The sequence below is a fragment of the Lutra lutra genome, chromosome 10, assembly GCF_902655055.1.
Source record: "Lutra lutra chromosome 10, mLutLut1.2, whole genome shotgun sequence".
NCBI lineage: Eukaryota > Metazoa > Chordata > Mammalia > Carnivora > Mustelidae > Lutra > Lutra lutra.
The window spans coordinates 29104836-29125481 of NC_062287.1; the positions used below are offsets into that span (position 1 = coordinate 29104836).

A 20646-nucleotide genomic window follows, 5' to 3' on the forward strand; every position below is an offset into this window, starting at 1 on the left:
GAGCTGCTTGCATAGGCAATCAGGTCAATCTTAACCCGTTGGACTATCAGTGCTTTTGAAGTGACAAGGAGGGGCCCCACTGTTGAACACTAGCCCCCTGGGGTTCACAAAGCCAGGCTGGGGCAGGACATTTTTAGCTCATCTTAAGGTACCCAAAGGTCAAGACCAAGTTAAAGTGCTAGCCTGCCACTTGTTGGGTAACCCTGGGCAAGTCACTCAGCCTCTCTGGGTTTTTACCTAAATCTGCCCCCCTCCAGGACTGAGGTGAGGAGTAAGTAAGATAGTTTGTGAAAGGGATCTTGTAATGTAAATACGTGTGAAATGCTGGTTATTTTGTCATTACTCTTATCATTATCATCTCCCTGGAAACCTCTGAGGCATCCATGAGAAGCTTTGAGGTGGATGTCACCTCTCCAGGCAGTGCTGCCCTGAGAACCAGTCAGAGAGCTTCAATATTTGGTCCTGCCTCCCCCTCAGTCTGCCAACCTCGTCTGCTACCACATACTCCCTTCACTGTGCTCTAGCCCCACTGGCCATCTTTGTCTTCCTTGAATGTGCCAAGAACACCCAACCTCAGGGCCTTTGCATTTGCCGTCCTCTCTGTACCCAGACGTCACTCCTTTGGTTCATGCAAAATTTTGCTAAAATGCCACCTCTGCCTTAAGTGGTCAACCCATCTAAGATAGCACTTCTAGTACTCTCTACCCCCTTGGACTGCTTTATTTTCTTTAAAGCAGCGATCACTGACTTTCCCTGAGAACAAAGATTTTTCCTGTAAATCCCACTGCATGCCCGGCTTTTCTCCCAGTTCCTTGCATGTAACAGAGCACACAACACACATATGTTGAATGGATGAATGAACTTAATATACACACATACACACACCTACAAACCAACACAAATTCAAACACACAAAACTTCCCAGGAGCAAGATCATGACAAGACTGCTTTCTTCGATTATTTCCAACACCCTTAGCCTATGTGGGCATACAAGGGGAACTGGATATACTGAGTGAATTAGGAAGCACACTTCATCACACACGAAACATACACAATGGACACCTGCAAACATGGCAATCCTCATCCAACATCTAATACAATAAAAATGATGGCAAAAACCATTCCAAATCCTTATACGGAGATTCTGAATTCCCAACTTCTGAAACGGAATGTGTGCTCATCTCCAACAGAGCCCCTCTTGCCAAGTCTGCCCCTTGAAATATAGCTAATGCAGCCTCAGCCTCTATTACCTTTGGTGTCAAGCTTAAAAGAAAAGATAACAAATTAAATTACGTCCTGAAGTGACAAATTAATTACTAATTACATAATTACTTTATTATTTAGGTGCTAATCGGGAAAGTACTTTGAACAATCTCGATTTTCAGGAAAATAATGGTTTGACTCTCGATTATTTACAGAATTAGGTGTTAGCTTGCCAGCTGCATTTCCAGGCTTAATTCTTTTTTACAAGTGCCCTATAATTAATAGTGCAGGTTAGAAACAGGCTGGTCTCTCCTCCAAGTAATTCACCAATCTAAATCAAGACTTGGCTTGGGCTTTTTGGGTCTTTTATACGTGATGAAGGAATAATTGGGTTTGTTTCCACCCAACTGGTCTTCAGGAAAACACAGAAGGGGAATGAGACCATTTGTAATTCTAATTTTCCCTGGCCTTTCATTTTCCAAAGGTGATCTCTGTCAGAAAATGCCTGACACTAAACATTCTAGTTTGGAAGCAATGGAATGCTGGCAATCCAGACTCTTTCCTTCCATAACGGAAATATTTATGCTGGAAGGTACCCCAGAACTCGGGGTGAAAGGAAGGGGGGAATAGGTATCTGTTCTGTTCTCCCCATTTGGGAGGTGGGTTTCTTGGTAAGGGCAAAGTATTCTATGGTAAGCTCTAGTTCTGAAGCCTGGGGCAGAGAGGGGAGCATTCTTAGCTATTCTGCCCAACACTTCCCTATGAACAACCTGCCTTCTGTCCCTGAATGCACTGACTCTCCTTTCTCTGGGCTTCCAGGCATGCTGTTCCCTCTACCTGGACTACCCTTCTGTACCTTCCACCCCTTCCACCCCTGCACCTGGCTAACTCCCTAGTCACATGTCTACACAGGAGTCATTCCCTCAGAGAAGCTCTCCCTCCTTTGTTCTCCCAAAGCCCGTATTGCAATTGTCCCTGGACTTGCTGCCTCTGAAAGTCTCCTTAAGAGCTAGGTCTGGGTTGGGTCCACTGCTGTGTCCCCAGAGCCTGCCACAGAGAAAACATTCAAGATGGGTATATGTATGTGTGTTACTTCTCTTTATTTACAAGATTTACAAGGAGCACTCCAGTCTGATCTCCAAGCCCAGGATATACACGTTACAGGATTCAAGATGTGTTGTGAATTGACAACCACTTTCCAACTACCACAGTCCTCTGCATCTTCCAGTCTGAGGACCTTCCCGTGCTCCTGCCTCCCTGCCACTACACGCTCATCTGATTTCATCTTCTTTCTCTCCTGAGAAAGAGGATGGCCAGCAGCTGACCCATATGTAATTAACGTTCCAGACACTGTGCAAGATGCTTTCTCACACAGGATTTCATCTGATCCTCACAACACCTCCGCAAACAGGCACCGGAAGCTGATGCTCAGAGACTTACTTGGGATCCTACAGCTATTGGATTCATGAAATGAATGCAGTGAGTTCGTGAAATAAACCAAACCTTCTCAGGGTCTTGTCCCATGCTCATTCCACTCTGAGCAATTAGGAATTCTCAAAGAATCAACTCCCACTCATGCATGCAGGGACATAGCAGAACACACAATTCTTAACTAAATTCTATTTTGCTGTCATGTAAGCACCTACTGAGCCCCTGATGTCTCAGGTTGTCGAATGGACACTGCGAGGATAACATGAAAAGAAAAAGGGGTCAGGATTTCAGCCCAGCTCTGGAAGGGTGTTAGAGAGACAGAAACCAACGTGGGGACTCTTGGCTCAGTGTTCAGTCAGTGAAGCTTTTAGCAGCCGATTTACCTTCCTAATTATGTTTTGCTTGGGCTAATATTAAGATGAGTTTTCATTCTCGGCACACACAACAGCTGGCATCAAAAGGAGGTGACTCAAAAGCTTGCTGTGTGGTGGGGACAGCCCACCGGAGACTTAAAATAAGCCTCCTGTCTCTTGGGACTAACTGACAGGCGCCAACTGCATTGAACGGGTTGGGCAGTCTGGACCAACACTGTTCTAGGACCGCAACGGCTAACAGACCAGTGCCCTGGCTAAAATAGTCTGTTCTTTCAGGACCCTGGAGAGGTTCTCAAGCCATGGAGCATGGCCTGACTCCTGTGGGAGGAATGATCCAACCCCACAAGACAGGGCAGACAGAGTCGTTCTTCAGAGCAGATCGATACCATCAGAAGCTTCCAAGCCAGGAACGACATCAATTTCTCTCTCCCACCCACAGCATCTATAGTCACAGACATCACAACCATAAGGACCCAAGCTGTGTGTGGCACATCCAAAGCATATATGCCACTTCTCCAGATTTTTCTCCACGGTTCCAGCTTCTTCTGGCTCCTCCAGAGTATCTCCTCCCAAGTAAGGACTCCCAGGGACACAAGAGAGACTCTCCATCTGGGGACACACACAAGGTCCAGTGCCTGGTGTGGTCACAGCCTCAGACCCAGACCGGAGCCTTCACCAGCACTGGGAACTGGGCCTGAGGCCTCTGCAAACACTTGAAAAGCATCAACATACAGCGCCAATTCATTTCATATGAGCTATCAACACCTAATAGTCATTAAAACGGTTACTCTTCACGGGATCCTTACATTTCCTTGGACAGTAAACCCAGTACAAGCAGGGACCGTGTCTGGGCTTCGTCACCACTGTTTTCCCATCACCTAGTGTGGGCAAGGCACACGACAGACCCTCACTGCATGTCACTCAAATGAACATATTTAACAAGGAACCAAAATATTCACCTAAAAAGGAAAACTGTCATGGTGGAACTCCAGGAATCCCACTAGAGTGGGAAGGCATTTCCTGGGCTAGCAGGGTCTTTCCAAGGTTGAGAAATGGAGCCAGCAGATATAAATTTGGCCTCCACAAAGCCTTAACCCTCCTGGTTTCAAGAACCAGATTCTGACCTCCCTGTAAGGAGCTCCGATGCCAACACCTGCAGCAAACCCTGCCTCATGCCTGAGGAGCTGCTGCACCTCCCGTGTGCCTCCAGCGACCCCAGAAGCTCTAGGGAGACAACTGAGGGGGAAGCAAGAGGTGGGAACTGCTAACTCAATGGGGCCCAGCCCTGCTGACACCTCTTTGCAGCAGAGATTTGGAGCAGGGATACGGTAGTCAGGAAAGAGGCTTTCCCCAAAGCAGGTCCTTGGGGTGTAGCCTTCCAGGTGGCTCCCCACCTACCCATCCCCAGGAGTGAGCCCCATACGCACCGTTGATGGTGAGATGGACCCAGCTGCCATTGTGAAAGGTGTCATACTGCTGATCCAGCATGAGCACTTTGCACTCGTACCAGCCCTGGTCCTCAGAGCGGACCTGTTCCAGCCGTAAGGATGCTTTATCATGAAGGCTTGCCCGGCCTGCAGGAAGACAGTGGGCAAAAGCCCAGGAGGCCGTCAGGGTGGGGTGAGCAACACAACACCCGCCAAAGGCAGAGGAACCATTGTAACCTTCAGACCATTTCCCATCGCATGGCCCCAAAGTAACAGCCGGCACCAACCGCAGGCAGCAGGTGGCAAAGGGAAAGGCGCACAGCCCAGCCATGGAGCCGTTCTCCCAGCCTCAGTTGGCCCCACCCAGCTGCAACTGTAACTCTGGGTTTGGCACTGGGAAGAGCTTCAGTCCCTTGGAATACTCCTGTCCTGCTACAGATCTCTTGGGACAAAGGGAAGGCATGAGGGACAAAAGAGAGTCGGAGGAAGCAAGAGAGGGAACAAAGGTACAAACAGAAGAGGGTGAGGTAGGGGACCCTAGAGCAGACCCCTGAACCTCATTTCAGGCTGAGTGACATCCCTCTCCCCACTGGATCCTCACCCCCTACACCTGTCTGCCAGGCTTCCCTATGATAAAGCAGAGGGAGGGCACACAGGGACCAGAGTGGTGGGGTCCCCTCCCAGTCCTGCTGCCCAGGCCAGACAGACTGCTCATCTAGCCAGAGCCCAATGTCCCCAGGAGCTGAGACAGTAGGGCCCATAAGCCCGAGAATGAGGATAGGACCAGCAAGCAGAGCAAAGCCCCTCCCCCCGCCAGCTACTCTCCTTAACTCCATCCTCTTCCCCATTAGGAAGCCATATTTGTCTCATTCATGGTGATGGTAAGGTAAGAGATGCAGCAGGAGCCAAGCAGAATGGGAGTCCAAGATGAGGAGCAGCCCTCAGGGCCCACCCGTCCCTCACCCACCACCTTAGCTCACCCCTCACTCCAATGTCACTACTGTCTCTGTTTTCATCCTGTCTCAATACTGGCAATCTGCCTAAAGACCAGAATGTCAAAACCAACCACAACCAAAAAGAGAATAAGAGATAGGTCCAAGAGGGAGAGAGAGAGAGAAATGGAACTTTCTGGGAGAAATGCAATTCAGACCTCAGGAGCCAGAAGTAAAGATAAAAGCAAGGTCTGCCAGCTTACCGCCTTCCTTTGAAAATCCCAGCACACACATGCATTCATGCACACACACACTTGCTCACACTCACGTTCACATAAGCACACTCACACACATACACACCTCACACTCTTCTTCCTCCAGCCAGGCAGGCTGGTGGTCAGGCACTGGCAGTGACTCAGAGCGAGGCCTCTGCTGGCAGGAGCAACTGCAAAGCAAGACACCCAGGGCGCCTGGAGGAAGGAGGCTGGTGTGGCAGAGGAGGCAGAAAGCAGGTGCCCACCGTATGGCATGAACTAGCCCCCAATGTTTGCTTCCGCTCAGGGATGGGATGAGGCCCCAACTTCAGAGCCAGAGGCAGGGAGTGGGCCAAGGCAGAGAGAGCAAACTCCACAGCTGCCGCCAGCATGCCTGGCCAAGGGCAGCAGGGCTCTGACTCAGCTTCTTCCTGCACAGAGCTGCCCTTCAGCGCAGCCCTACTGTCCTACGTGGTGGGCTCTGTAGGCTTCCCTGTCCTTACCACTGCTCCTGCCCCTGCACATCCCTAACTGTGCTGTGATCTTTGTGTCTGCGTCACCTCGTCCCTCTCCTCCCCACCACTTAATTAAAACCTACCGAAGTCCGAAGGATGGAAGGAAAGAGGCAGAGACTGTGCAGCACAGATAACAGACCAGTTGTAAAAAGATAAGTGGCAACAGAGAGATAGGCAGGAGGAACAGTGACCATGACCACTGAAGAGAAGGCCAGCCATGCTAAAACCGGCAGAAGAGATGGTAGGGTGGGGCAGGGGGAGCTCCTGCAGCCTAGACCTTACCTGCATACTCAGGGTCCACGTGAGGTGGATAGTAGCCAAACTTGATGAAGATAGGGATGGGCACCCCAAACTTGAACCACTCCACGACATAGGGCGGGGGCTGTCCCGTCACCGGATGAATCACGTCGCATCGCAGGACCACACTCTCACCGGCTCTTGCGGTCACAAACTCGGGCTCCTCTCGTAGGCCGTGGGCAGCTAGTGGGTCAGCAAAGTCGGGATGCACAAAGGGAGGTGACAAGGAGATCCTGCCCCAGCAGCCCAAGAGGCAGCCCTCTGCCCATCCACTCCCATTCCCAGGGCCAGCTGGCCACCCAGTCATCCTCCTGAAAAGGAGCTCAGTCACTCCCTAGAGGGTCCACAGTGCACCCTGAACCCCTTTCTCCCCCCTCCCTACTCATATCTCCACAGCCCTGGGGGCCCCAGGTATCCATGAACCTGGGATGGGGCAGAAAGGGGGAAGAAGAGAAGGAAGCGGTTCTTTCCAGTCCTGCAAGCCGAACCTCCCCTCCCCAAATCCCAAAGAGCACAGCCGGAACTATATCCTCCCCCACTGTACACACCCCCCTCAGTTCTAAGAGGTCTGGCTACTGAGAAAGTGGAGGGGGCCTCCACCTTGTTGTGGAGACCCACAGCCTGGGCTACAGGGGCCTGCTGTAGCTGAGAGTATAAATATGGAATCTCTTCCTGTACTGGATGCTTCCTACCAGAGCCTGGTAAGAAACGCAGAGCCAGCCTCCTCCTACGCCCCACCCCCAGCTCAGCCTGATGTTCGCAGCACAAAACAAGAGTACTCCATACAGGAGCAGGGGAATCCCTAACAAGCTGAGCAGAGGCTGCTCATGGCAACACCAGAGGGAAAACCCCACAGGCCTGACTGGCCTCTCCAGGCCCCTCCTCCCTTGCCCCACTGCACCTGCTGCAGAGAGGGGAGCAGGAGGGACCTCTAGCCCTCCAATTTTTAAACTCCAGACATCACCACTAGGATAGCAGGATGCTGGGACAGAGCGGGGCCCTTGGGATTGCTGAGCTCAGCCAGCTAAGGGGAAATCATCCCACCTTTGGCAGTGATAAAACATACAGATGGATAGGGTGCACCCATCCTCTTGGCATCGGGAGGGCAACGTGGAGAGAGACCCACCCCCACCCCCACCCCCAAGCTGGAGGACACAGAGGACAGATTAACCCAGGCAGGGCTTCTCTAGCCTGGCAGCCTGCTCCTGAGCCCCTATAGGAGGCGTGCCATCCCCACCTTCAGCCTGAAACTGCTCCCTCCCACACAAGGACTCACTCCATGCCCACAAAGTCACCTTGTCCAGCTTGTTTCCAGTGAAAGGGACAGCCTGGAGAAGCCTCTCCCTCGGCTTTCCCTCACACTACCCAACACAACTCCGGACTAGACCACAGCTCTCCCCATCCAAACTCACCTCCCTTCCCAGTCTCTGCTGGGCCCCTCCAGGCAGCACCAAGGACAGCAGCTGCTCTACTAGAGGTGCAAAGCCAAGAGCTGATGGGTCCTCCCACCACAGAAAATATGCCCGGAAGAATGGCACCCGCCTGTCCTTCTATCCCTGTCTGTCTGCCTATCTGTTGTGGTGCCTCTGCATCTGACTCTGACTGCATCTCTGACCCCTGTGTGCTCCCGCCCATCTCCTTCTCTCATCTCTTCTTTTTTCCTTCATGCCCCTGCATCTCTGGCTCCTTCTATGGGTCTGTCTCTCTGACTCCTCCTCTGTCTCTCTGGCTCTGAGACAGAAGTCGCTCTCCTACTCCTTTTCCATGTCTCTCTGCGCCATTCTGTCTCTCTTCCAGTCTCTGTCTCTGTCTTTTCCTTTTACGCTCTCACTCTATGTGAATGCTTCCACTTGTCAGTCTTTCTCAGTTTACATGTCTCTATCAGTATGTGTGTCTGTGTGTGTGTATTGGGGGAAATATGTGGATTTCCCTTGCCTATGCACCGAGAAGGGGTTTTGCCAGCTTTCCTGTGTGGAGGGACCTCTGTGTGCTTACGTTTCTGTGTTTGCATTTCTCTCCATGTCTGCCTACATGCTGTCTGTTCATCTGTGTCTCTCCTTCTCTCCCTCCCCATCCCCCTTTCCCTCTCCTCCCTAAGTGCGGAAGGAGGAGGAGGCAAGCTCTTCTAGAAGCTGATTGGCTACTGGTGACATCACTGTTTTCTAGAGAAAGAGCTAAGATCACAGAGTATTTTTGGAGCAGAGCAGAGTGTTGCACTCACCTGCCTGAGGCCCCAGCAGGTTTCCCAATTCCCCCACCCCCAACCTTGCTTCAGGCTAGGTTTGAATTCCAACCCCTCAGGGAAAGCAAGGAGAGAGCTCAGCTGCAGCTGGCCCCTCCCCCACAACCCCAGGGGTACCTAGAGAGGGACAGAGCCTGCCTCCCAGCCTCCAGGAGCACAAAGGCTGATCCTGGACTCAGAATGGGCAAGCAGCGGGCACCATGAGCGAGCAGGGGGAGCAACGTGTGTATGCATGAGAGTCTGTGTGCATGCGAGTAGCTCTTGGTAAAAGGATGTATGAGTCTGTATGAGTGTAATATGTGCATATGTGTAGCTCTTAACAAAAGGACAAGGATGAGTGTGTATGTGGCAGAATGTGTGTGTGCATGTGTGAGTATGTATATGTGTGTATGTGACTGTGTGCATGCATATGTGAATGTGTGTTGGGCAGAATTTCCAGGAGGTAAAAGAGGAAATACAGGAGCCTAGGGAAGAGGAAGGAGTTATTCCAGGGCCTGGTTACTGGGTGTGGGGGAGACATGGGGGAGACAGGCTGTCCACAGTAGGGGGCTTCTTCCCCAGCCCCGGAAGCCCAAGGCAAGAGGAAGAAGCTGTGAGGAAAAGGCCATTACTGTTGAGCAGGCAGTTGCCCACCTTCAGCAGCAAAGCTTGACTCTGTAGCTCCCCAGCTCCCGGGGTTCAGGGCTCTGGGGGGCAATGCCAGGAGGTGGGTCGGCTTTGAAATGGGTTCCCACAATGCCTGCTGCTCAGTGCTGCCTCATTCTCACCGCATGGCAATGAGGCAGCCTCTTTTACACCTCCCCCAGCACTTGTGTTGGCTCCAGGTTTCCACCCCCACCCCCTAGCTGGCCCCTGGGCTCAGGACTGAGCACCCAACCCAAGGTCGGCCCTCTTGAGCCAGTCAATCCCACCCCTCCTCTCTGTGTAAGGACCCTTTCAACCAAGGACAGGCAACAGAAGAGGGGACTCGGTGAGATAAGCATCACAAAGATTCTAACCAAGGCAAAAAGAGAGGGTGTTTCCCAAGAAGAAAGTAGAGGGGTGGGAGCCCCTCTTGGTCCAACCTTCCTGGTTTTCTGAACCCTAAAATCTTGTTTTTTAAGATTATATTTATTTGAGAGAGAGAAAGAGCAAGAGTGATACCACAAGAAGGAGCAGCAGAGGGAGAGGAAGAAGCTCCCTGCTGATCCCAGGGCTCCATCCCAGGACCCAAGACCATGACCTCAGTCAAAGGCAGATGCTTAACTGACTGAGCCACCTAGGTGCCCCTGAATCCTAAAATATTTACCAGCTTCCTCAATTCTTCAACACACACGCACACACAGCACTCTCAGTCGTCACCTACAAGCACTTCTTCCTAAGCCTGATCATTTCTGAGCCAAAGCATGTCTAATAAAACACATTCCCCAGAAAAGCTCAAAGCAAGAAAGAAAAATAAACAAGCAGGCAGTAAAAAGGGAAGAGGGGCTTGGTGGAGCAGAGATAAACTCTGACCCAGGAGGACACCAAACCCAAATTGAGGAGTGAAAGACTCAAGAAACCAGGAAGGAGAGAGAGGCAGGGATGGGCACAGTGCAAACTGGACACAGGCAGAACCCAGCCCAGGGCAGAAGAGAGAACTCTGGGGCACAGGGGACACAGAGACACAGGCCTTCAAAGGATCCCAGAACCAGGAGGGGGGCAGAATGGAGGTGATTCCTTCAGGAAGCAAGTGGACTTCTCCCCAGCAGGACTGACTGGAGTAACTGCCCACCAGTTCTGAAGGGAGCAAGGAGGAGGGAGGGAGAGATGAAGGGAGGGAGGGCAAGGGAAGGACTGATAGTGACCTGGGTGAAGAGGGGCTGCAAGAGGGGTGACACCCCCAGGCCCCTTCCCCACCAAAGAAGCCTACAGCAGCCCCTGGAGATGAGGCTCCAACCTCAAAGGGGAAACCGGCATCTGCAGGGGTGAGGGCGGCATCTGCAGGGGTGAGGGCGGCAGGAGGCCTGAGGTGCCCTGGATTCTGCATACCCGTTTTAGAGGAGGCAAGAAACAGCAGTCCCCTGAGCAGAGCAAATCTGCATTTTGGGGCTCTGCCCAACCCACTCTGGATTTGTTTTACCAGGATAGGGAAGAGAAAGCAGGAGAGCAAAGAAGAACGAGGTAGCCCCTGCTTTCTGGCTGACCTTTTGGGAAGCCCATAGGATACAAATCCCCTGCTCTCTATGCCAGGTGGTGCCCGGTGGGTAGCCAAGTTCAGGCTGCCATTGGATCCCTCATGGGCATAGAACCATGAGGATCCAGGCCCTGGCACAGCTCCTGTGCCTGACACTCACAGCCTGGGGCTCTTCCACCAGGGCAGGGCTACAGGAGGAAGGGCACCTGAGAATGAGAAACACTCTAAATGCCTGAGAAGGTGGAAGAGCCTGAGGAGGAAGAGTTTTGGCTGTCAGGCAACCTAAGTTCCCCTAAACAGCCACCACATACCAGGCTTTGGGCCGGGCGGGCATGTAACACAAATTTCCCCTAATGTTCACAATGCCCACTGGACAGAACTACTACCAGCTCATCTTCACAAATGAGCAAACTGGGAGGCTACCTGGCTCAGCAGTCACTCGGGGACAGGTGGGGGAGTCAGGCTCCAGCTGCCATGTCCCCCTTATGCCCACACTCAGGGACACCATCCTGCCAGACCACAGGCCCAGGCACTAAGGCCTCTCCGGCACTGCACCCCAGACACAGCACCCCACCCCTCTCCTCCCTGAGTCAGAGGGCAGTCCCTCCCCATGGCACACTCTGTTCAGTCCTCCACCAGAGAAGGAAGACACAGTGGGCCTGCTGTGGGACGCAGCTGGTGCTCTCTGACTGGTTCTGGGCTCAGCATCACTCTGCAGTCTCTGGCTAGGTCTGGTAGTGGCTGTGGTAAGGGAAAACCTCAGGGTGAGCAGCAGCCTCCATGATTCATGAGCACAAGTCCTTACTGCAGCCTCCTGTTCTTGTTCCTCCTCCTCCTCCTCTCCGCCCCCTCCTCCTCCTCGTCCCCCTCCCCCTCCTCCTCTGGGCACCAGACTCCCAAACCACAGGCCTGTTGTCTAATAATACCAGCGACAGCCACCGCCACCTCCATCTGCCAGCCTAAAAATAATCCCTTCTGAGTCCAAAAAAGGCACAGCCCCCAATAGTCCCCCAATCGCTCCTCCCCAACAAGCCAGGAGGCTCCAGGAGATTCCAGGAAGCCCGGGACTCAGGCTTCCAGGGAGCCTCCCACAGCGGTACACACCCAGAGGGATGGCCTGAGGAAGGCAGAGGACAGACTCCCTATTGCCCAGAGCAACGAACACTACAAGTGTGTGATGGACACAGGACCAAAACATCTGGCCATGTCCTTGTTCCTTCCAGAAGGCAGGTGGGCTAGCGGTCATCTGGCCATCATTCTGCCTCCAGCAAGGGCCCCCATATCCAGCCTAGGCAGGCTCTCAGAAAAGTCCTTCCATGGTCTCCCCATCAGTGTCCTCACAGCCCTTTCGGGTCACACTCCCCATCAAACCTCTCAGGGTGGGAAATCGGAGTTCAGGGAGCCCAGATGGGCCCTAACCAGGAAAGCTTCCCATCTTTCAAAGAGCAAGGCACTGGGGAGGGAGGGGCACTGGGGAGGGAGGGGCAGGAACTGCAGGCCTCCTTCCTCCTGTGGGTGCCTCTCCTTCCTAACCCTCTTGGCTGGGCTCCCCTCAACAGCCCACGAGGCAGCGATGCTATTAGCAACCTTAATTTGCTCTCAGCTAGATTGTATTTCCAAGAGCCTTTTCCCCATGAGCCACTGACAGGAAGCAGTCAGTAATTCAACCTCCGCTCTGCTCCTTTAATGGCTCCTCGGCAGAAAGGCAAAGCCACACCCCACCCCCACACCCCGCCACATGGTGGAGGCTTGCACCCTGCACACTCACGCACGGCCAAGTGCACGCGTGTATTCCAAAGCCAGCAGGCAGGCAGGCCCAGACAGGTGAGGGCACTGTGGGCTCTGCCTGCACCAGGCCACCCTCCTCTCCTCAGGTAAGACAAGATAGGGAAGTAGGAAACAGAAGCTCCATATATACTCACAGTGAAGCACCAGCATTCTCTACACTGAAGCCAGAAAATGAGGACAGAGGCTCACCTCATACAATTTGTGAAGGCGAGCCTGTGTGCAAGCTATCTGCCACCAACCTTCTGGGTGGGTGGGTGCCTGTGACCAGAAGGGTGGTGAGGACCCGGGGATACGACAGACTGAGGGACTGTCCCAGTCCCCTCTCTTCTCAGAAGGACAGTTAGGCTGGTTGGCACCCCCCTCAAAGCTTTGGCTCACATGGAATTGTTCTCCAAAACCCCTACAGAGGCCCTGTCTCTGCTCACCAGTCTCCTGCTTATTCACGCAAGAGAGAACAGAAAAGCAGGAAAATTCCTAAGAAAAATAGGTCAGCTGCCTCGGGCAGACCGAGCTGGCACCCGTGGGCAGTGCCCCAGAGGGGGCCAGGCTACAAGCGGCCTCTGCAGCCCCAGCACCCTCTCCCATCTCCCCAGGGGTCCAGCCACTTCTCTACTCCAGAGTGCACTGGGTTAACAGGGAATGGATGCCAGAGCCCACTGTAGCAAGACAGGCCCATTTTCTATGTCCCCCGGAGCTCTGCCTGGCTTTGTCCCCCCTCCCCCGCCCTTTAGGCTTCCTCTTGGGGACCTCAGGTATCTTTCAATCAGGCCCTTGGGCTAAGCCTCCAACTTCGAAAACTTCTGGGCTGCCTAGATTCAGGTGCAAAGCGGGGGGATGAGGAAAGTAAGGTGTCTGCTCTGAGTGGAGTCTCACTGCCAACCACAGCACTTGGAGGGGAGTGGCTCCCCACATCGTGCCTGGAACCTAACTGTCCCCCTGCCCTCCTGCATTCTACACATATGCGTGCAAACACACAAGTAAACACATACACATACATAAGGGTATGTACACACACATGCACACATATAAGCACAGGCATGTATACACACATGTGCAAACATGCACACCTATACAGGCATATGCACACATCTGTAGACAGCTCACACCAATTACAGCTCCTTTCATAATTCAGATTAACCCTTCATAAAAGCTGCTTAACCCATCCTAGGCAGCAGACAGAAGGAAACTGCCCCCTGAGACCCTAGGCCCCAGCCCGAGAAGGTCATAGGATGTGTCTGGGGAGGGAGGAGATTTTCAAGAGGAATACAAGTGTGTTAAATCTCAGGCCTAGCCCCCTTTAACTCCCCACCACACCACCTCCCCCTTTATCTCCCTGCCCTCACACACAGCGCCCCCCACCCCTGCCCCCAGCACACATGAAGGCTGGGAGAGAGGAGCAAGCAGCCAGCAGGGCTGAGAAAGACAGGGCCAAGGGAGAAGACAGAGCAGCAGGCCAGACTCTGAGAGCTACACCCTAGCTGGGGTGGGGAGAGGGGAGAGAAAATGCATCAGGAGAGCAGTGCCAGCAGCCAGGAAAGAGGGAGGAGCAGAGAGATTCTGAGTTTCAGCATCTCCCCAACTAGGCAGCCTCTGCTCCTTGGGTAACCAGATCCCAACTTTCTGTCTCAGAGCCACAAACATGAAACCACCCAGCTCTGGGACCTGCCTACTCCAAGTCTGGCGCATGTTGGGCCTCGGGCCAGGAGCTGAAAGCTGATTCTTCCCACTGCCCCTCTGCCATGCCCTTTCCGACACATCCCGTCCTCAGCTTCTCCCAGGATGCATGCTGCCAGACACACCCCCGCCTTTGGTGTGTGTGCAGGGGACACACACACACATACCACTTGGCCACTTGCTGAGCAGAGTCCCTCTTTGCTGATGGACTGCCCATGGGGTCTTGCTAGCAGCCTCCTGATCTACACCTCCTCCTTCCCACCTTCATCGGCAAAGGGAAGAATGGAGGGTCAAGGCCAGGCCAAGAGTAGAGGGCACTCTACCAGCAGGATCTGAGTCAGAACGCCTCTTGGTTTGGGTACACTGTAGTCAGGGATAATCCAACCAAAGAATCTGTGGTGGACAGGAGGCAGCCTTGGGAATAAAGGCCCAGACTTCTCCTCTATGCCAGGCCCAGGGTCATCCCAACAGGGCCCAGGGTGCTCCCCCAAGCTTGCTCAGTCTGGGATGCTGAGTCTCCAGTTACCATATCCCAGAATCCAGATACCTATCTTCTCCATACCTTCCCCAACCTCTCCACTGACCTTTATCACCTTCCAGACACACATGATCAGAGTCAAAAGGGGGAGCCCATCCCTAACTCTGTCCCAACCTGACACTGCCTAAGAGCCCATTCCTTTTTAACCCTCTGATAGAGCAATCTCTGCTTCAGCCAAACCCTAAAGGTGGCATCTTCAAGTCCCTACCTCACAGGAATCTCCCCCAGAAGTTGCCTCTGCCAGTCAGAGAACAGCTGAGTTCTCACACAGAGCCAGCATTTGAGCAGTGGCTGGTATTTCCCATGTGAGCAAAAACCTGCCACACAGGTCTCCCCTCCCTCCCTCCAAATACTGCGATGCTATGACCTGCTTGCCTCCTCGGTTTCCTGCATCCTTCCGACAAGCCTCTGGCCACTGACAAAACTCCCAGTTCTACAGATCTTTGAAAGGATTTCCAAGCAGTCCCGAGGTCTGCACACCCTCTGCTCACCTTCCTGGGATTCAGAGGAACAAGAGGTTCTCCCCAGACAAGGTCAGCCTGCGAAAGGGTACTTGGTTCCTGACAGGGTAGCCTTCTGAGCTTCCCTCAAGACATTTCTAGCTCCCAATGCCCTGAATGGTCCAAGGGAAAGAAACTGAGAAGGGGTCTGGAACCCCAGAGATACTGAATATAATAATAATAATGTTAACATTTATTGAGCACTTACTATATATCAGGTAGTCATTCATTTCTTTACAGCACTAATGTTCACCAAAAAAACCCTATAAGCTCATACTGTTCATCCTATTTTCCACTGAGGCAAGTGACATTCAAAAGGTTAAGCAACTTGTCCAAGGTCACAGGGCCAGAAAGTGGCAGAGCCAGGATTTGAAACCAGATCATTTGACTCTATACCTTGGCCCTTAACCAGCATACAAATAGTCTTTTTAAGCTAAAAGGACCCCAAGACCAATTGGGGTGGCAGGCTCAAGGGTGCAAATCAAGCCATCCCGGACAGAAGGACCTCTCCACACCCAGAAAGAGGGTATAACCTTCATGCCCAACAACCTTCCATGCTGGGAAGTCCTTCCTTCTGTCTGGCCATTCTGTGTGTTGCTGTAATATAAACCCATTTGCTTTTATTCTGTATTTAAACTTGCACAAAGTCCATTACCCTCACCCTGACTTCTCAGGGTGGAGGCTATTTCAGAGCCTCCTTTCAGTGTCTCTTTTTTATTCAAAGATCCCAGCAGCTCCTTTTGTGCTTTCAGCGACAGTCCCATAGCAGGAATGTACCAAAAACTGGAGGGGAGGAGGACGAGGGCACTGGAAGACTACAAGAACATAGGGGAAAGGAGGAGGCTGAGGCTAAGGGCAGATTCTCATACACAACTGGACCCACCCTACCCCCACCCCAACTCCATAAGCTTCTGAATCTCCCTAGCCTCAGTGTTCCCACCTGACAAATGGAGTTTTTAAACCACCCAAGTCAACATACCATTTAACAAAATCACCCTTCCTTTCGCCCTCCTCTGCTTCGGTTTTTAGACTCACTCCCTTCCTCAAATAGCTTGGAAGACATTCCGTTCTAGAAACTTTTTCAAATCACTCCCCCTACACATACCAAGAGAAGTAGAGAACCCTGGCTGTAAAAGGCGCCTCCTGCGACCCCCTCTGCCCTAGGGCGGCTGGGAGCGGGTTTTCTCTTCGCGGGGTCCTCCCAGCTGATTACCACCCAACAATCGGTTGTCTCCCGGCTCTCCACTCCTGCCGGCTTCGTGAACTTGCCCGCAGCTGGGTCGTGTCTGCGTGCTGAAAACAGTGAGCTCAGAGTCCTAGCACCCTCAGGCTGTCTCCTACTTCCATACAAGGGCCGAGAGCCTGGGGTGCCACCCAGAGGCTCGTAGGTCGCTTTGCCCGTCTCCAAAGCAAAAGCGCGCGCGCTCACGCACGCATCACCCAACTCGATGGCTTGCGTCTTGTCTCATCCCCCAGCTCAGAAAGGGAAAATCAGAAAAAGGAAAACCTCCCTCCACTAGGAGATGGAGCAGAGGGGACCCCTAGTCCGCCGTCCTCACCCCCAGCCAGTTCTGCCTCACAGAGGGGAACGGCGGCGTAGGGTCTGCCGGGCTGCGGCCCGCTCCCAGGGAACTTTTGCCTGGCCCGGGCCCAGGTGTGGCTAAGACAGGCGGGGACACCTGGCAGGGGTAGGGAAAAGCGAACACTCCTTCCCCGAGCCGGCGGAGGGACTCAAGCGCTTAACCAGCTCTTCCCTCTCCTGGCTCCGTGCGCCCCATGCCCAGCGAGGGGGATCCAACTCCCAGCTGCCAGATGTGTGATCGGAAGGGGTGTGAGCTGGAGCGGGGGACGCCCGCGGGGCCCAGAAACCTGTCCGTTTAGCTAGCGGTGGGTGCCAAGAGTCCCAAGGCTTTGGGTCGCGCCTCCCTGCAAGGGCTCGTCTGCGGAGCGGTGGCGCTGCGCGGGGCTTGAGCGTGCTGCAGCCTACCCAAAGACGCGCAAACTCCCCGGCAGCCAGAGTTAGGAAAGCCGCCGACTCCCCAGCGCTAGAAGAGGCTGCTGCTCCGGCAAAGAGCACCTGTCTTGGCACACTGGTATGAAGTCCTGGGGCTGAAGGTGGGCGAAGTCGACCCGAATCCTAAGATCTTTACCCGAGTTCCCGGCAGCGTATGGACTCGGGCCCCTTACCCGCCCGGCCCCTCCGGCCCGCGGCCCCCAGCCCTTCCTGGCAGTGCCCCGGAGCGCGCCTCGCTGGAACAGGAGCCTCGCCCGCGGAAAGGCGCAGCGCTCGGCCGGGCCGGGGAGCCCCAAGCGAGAAAGAAGGGGCTGAAAGCGCCGTGGAGGGCCAGAGGAGGGGCGCTGCACTTCAACTCACCTTGAGCCGCAAGACCTCGGGTGCTGATCACACTTGCTATCAAAGTGGCCACATACCAAATCATAGTACTACCGCGCGCCAGCCAAGAACCTCATCCTATCGCAAAGTGCTCCTGCGCCCGCACACTTCTCGCGCCCGAGCTACGCTCACGCCCGCTCGCGCCCGCCTACGCCCCGCGCCGGTGCTCCTGCAGCCCGGGCGGCCCGCTCTCCATCCCTCCCCGGCTCCACTCGGCTCGGCGCGCAGCCTCCCCGGCCCCGGCGCAGCGGCACCTGCACTACTAGCCCAGGCAGAGCGCAGCCAGCTCCACGGTGAACCCTAGCCAGGCCGGGCCTCCGGGACCGCCCCCGCCGTCCTCCCATTGGACACTGCTCGCAGGCCTGGGGGCTGATTGGCTCGAATGTCTGTCCGTCGCGGCGCGAAGGAGGCGAGCCCATTTCAAGGTGCGTTGAAGTGTGGCGAGCACAGAGCCGCAGAATCATGCGCATTGCCAGGGAGAAGGCGTTGTAGCGTCTCCGCTCTGCTCTGTTCTCTGCTCACACTGCATGGCAAGTTTCTGGTGAACGGAATGGTAGCTTCTCGGGCTTGCAAACGGGACCCCGGGAATCTCAATTACCCCCAAACAAGCCCGAGGGGACGTCGCCCCCGCCCACCCAGGAAACCCAACATCCGGTTTTTAACCAGCAAAAAGCTGTTCCCTGGAGAATGATGCTGATTCAATGATGGGGAAACCCAGGAACAGGCAGCCTGGGAAAGCTAGGGAACGTCCTTCGCTGGAGATCTTTTCAAAGAGGTCACGGGATACACTCCCCCACTCCTTTCCACACACGGATATTCTTCCCTCCGCAATACACCCCCTTCAACCCAAACGTGATGTTAAGTCAAACTCCATCCGGCCTGAAGGCAGGGGGATGACTAAAATGACCTCCAAAAGTCGCTCCAATTTAGAATGAGCCATTTGGCCCAGCTGAGGGAGTGTCAGAGACCCCCCTCCTCAGGAACACAAGTTCATACACACATACTGCCACCCCCAGTGCAGGTCACCGTTGCTCATTACTAAGTCTCTATTTCTTAGCAATAAAAGTTTGTTGTTGTTTTTTTTCTTCTCTTAAAAAAAGCCTGCCTCTTCATGCACAAAATCCCTCCCCTTCCCACATATCTGGGAACCTAGTCTCATCTCAGCATCAGGAAGGCAAGATGGATTTGTGAAACAGTTTAAGGGTTTGGGATGGAGGGACCCAGGGAAAAGGCCAGATGGACTTATTCCTACAGAGGAAGATAGATGAGGCAACTGGAGGGTTCCCATATTTCTCAGTCTTTCTACTCTAACCTCTCATCCCCTCCCCCAACACAGTTGTATCTGCAGAAGAAATAAATGAGTGTCATGGAAACATCTACTATAAACAATCACCTCACACCAGTGTTCTGAGGCTGCAGAGAAGATGTTTGTTCTTTCAAGGAGTGAAAGCAATGTGAGAGTGGCACAGTTCCCTAGGATGGGCTATGGGCCAAGGAAGGAAGACGTAGGGGCAGCAAAGGAGAGCTCAGGAATTTCACCCTCTCAAAGCACTCATTGACCACAAAGCACTGGCTCTAGGACATGAAGCTCCTAAAAGAACAAGAAGGAGACTTACTTCTGGGAAAACACATCCCCACACAACATGGCCACACATCAAAACTGGCCTTGACTGCTGGAGGAACAGCCTTCCCTGAAACCTGAGCCTTTTCAGTTCACAGCCAGCCAGGAGATGAAAAATTGGGACCCCTAGCAGAGTAGCAGACCCATTGATAAGGTTTTAGCATCTGGATGTAACCTGGAGAACCAGAACATCCCAACCTACCCACCCCCTCCAGTCATGCAAACACACTCGAGAGCATAACACTGAGGACATCTCTCCATGAGTCTTTGCTCTAGGCTCCCTTTGTCTGCCTCAATGCCTTTCTTGGGAATATGAAGTGGATTAGAAGCTCTGACCCCCCATTGACAGGCTAATTTCCAGCTAGCTTACCCAAGAATGACAATTTCATCCTCAACATATATCTAAACACACATACACATACTTTCCCAGGGTTCCAGGTCTGTAAAGCCTTACAGGGATCCATTTGCAGCAGTAGTGATAACTGAATACTTTCCTTCCAAAACCTCTAAGCAAGTAACTGGCGTAGAGAGAAATGCTGGATTCCCAAGGGCTAGTCCCAGCTCCATAAAGAAGGCAGAGGAGTGGGAATCATCTATACTCAGGAAAATGTTCTTCCAATGACCTGCAGAGTTAAAGAAAAAGATGGAGCCACTCTTGCCATCCGTCCTGATTGTATCTGCTGCTTTGCCATCTGCTTTGTCCTACTCAGTGTGGAGGTTTCTGCTAGAGAATTAAAACTCTGTCAAGTTGGCAGCAGAAAAAAACAAAAACAAAAACAAAAACATAAAAAGCTTAAAAGCATGAATTGCGTTGGGAAGAACTACAAAGGAACTTTCTAAAAAAGTGACTACATTTCTACCTTTTTAATTTTTTAAAAGATTTTTATTTACTCATTTGAGAGAGAGAGAGAGAGAGCGAGCACAAGCAGGGAGGGGCAGAGAAAGGGGAGAAAGAATCTGAAGCTGACTCTGCACTGAGCGCAGAGCCAGGCCTGGGACTCCCTCCCACAACTCTGATATCATGACCTGAGCTGAAACCAAGAGTCAGATGCTCAGCCGACTGACCACTCAGACACCCCAAGACTAAATTTCTTCTGAATAAGACTATTGGAGATGAAGAGGAACAAGAAAGTGAAGACAGAGAGAAAAGGGAAGAAAATTGAGGTACAAAGGGAAAAGTTAGCATCATCACTGTCATCATCATCATCATCATCATCATCATCAGACATGCCTCAATTTGGTTTCACATGAGCTCAAAAGAGCTAGACTATTTCAGGTTACAGTGAGGACTCAGTCTGATTAA

General features: G+C 53.0%; 1 protein-coding gene across 9 annotated transcripts in view; it reads right to left on the reverse strand.

Annotated features, from left to right (window-relative positions):
- Positions 1-17995, reverse strand: part of IGSF9B (immunoglobulin superfamily member 9B) — a 58457-nt gene extending 40462 nt beyond the window's left edge. For 5 of the 9 annotated variants that reach the window (XR_007121009.1, XR_007121008.1, XR_007121010.1 and 2 more), the window contains exons 1-3: positions 17705-17994; positions 6419-6616; positions 4436-4582 (exon numbers count right to left, since the gene is read on the reverse strand). Coding sequence is in view for 6 of the 9 variants with exons in the window: in XM_047692175.1 (XP_047548131.1) it covers positions 4436-4582; positions 6419-6616; positions 17705-17768 (409 nt within the window). In the remaining 3 variants the exon portion in view is untranslated. Of the gene's footprint in view, positions 1-4435; positions 4583-6418; positions 6617-17704 lie in introns of all 9 variants that reach the window. The other 4 variants (XM_047692170.1, XM_047692174.1, XM_047692173.1 and 1 more) reach the window with 2 other exon arrangements.
- Positions 17996-20646: the final 2651 nt, after the last annotated feature.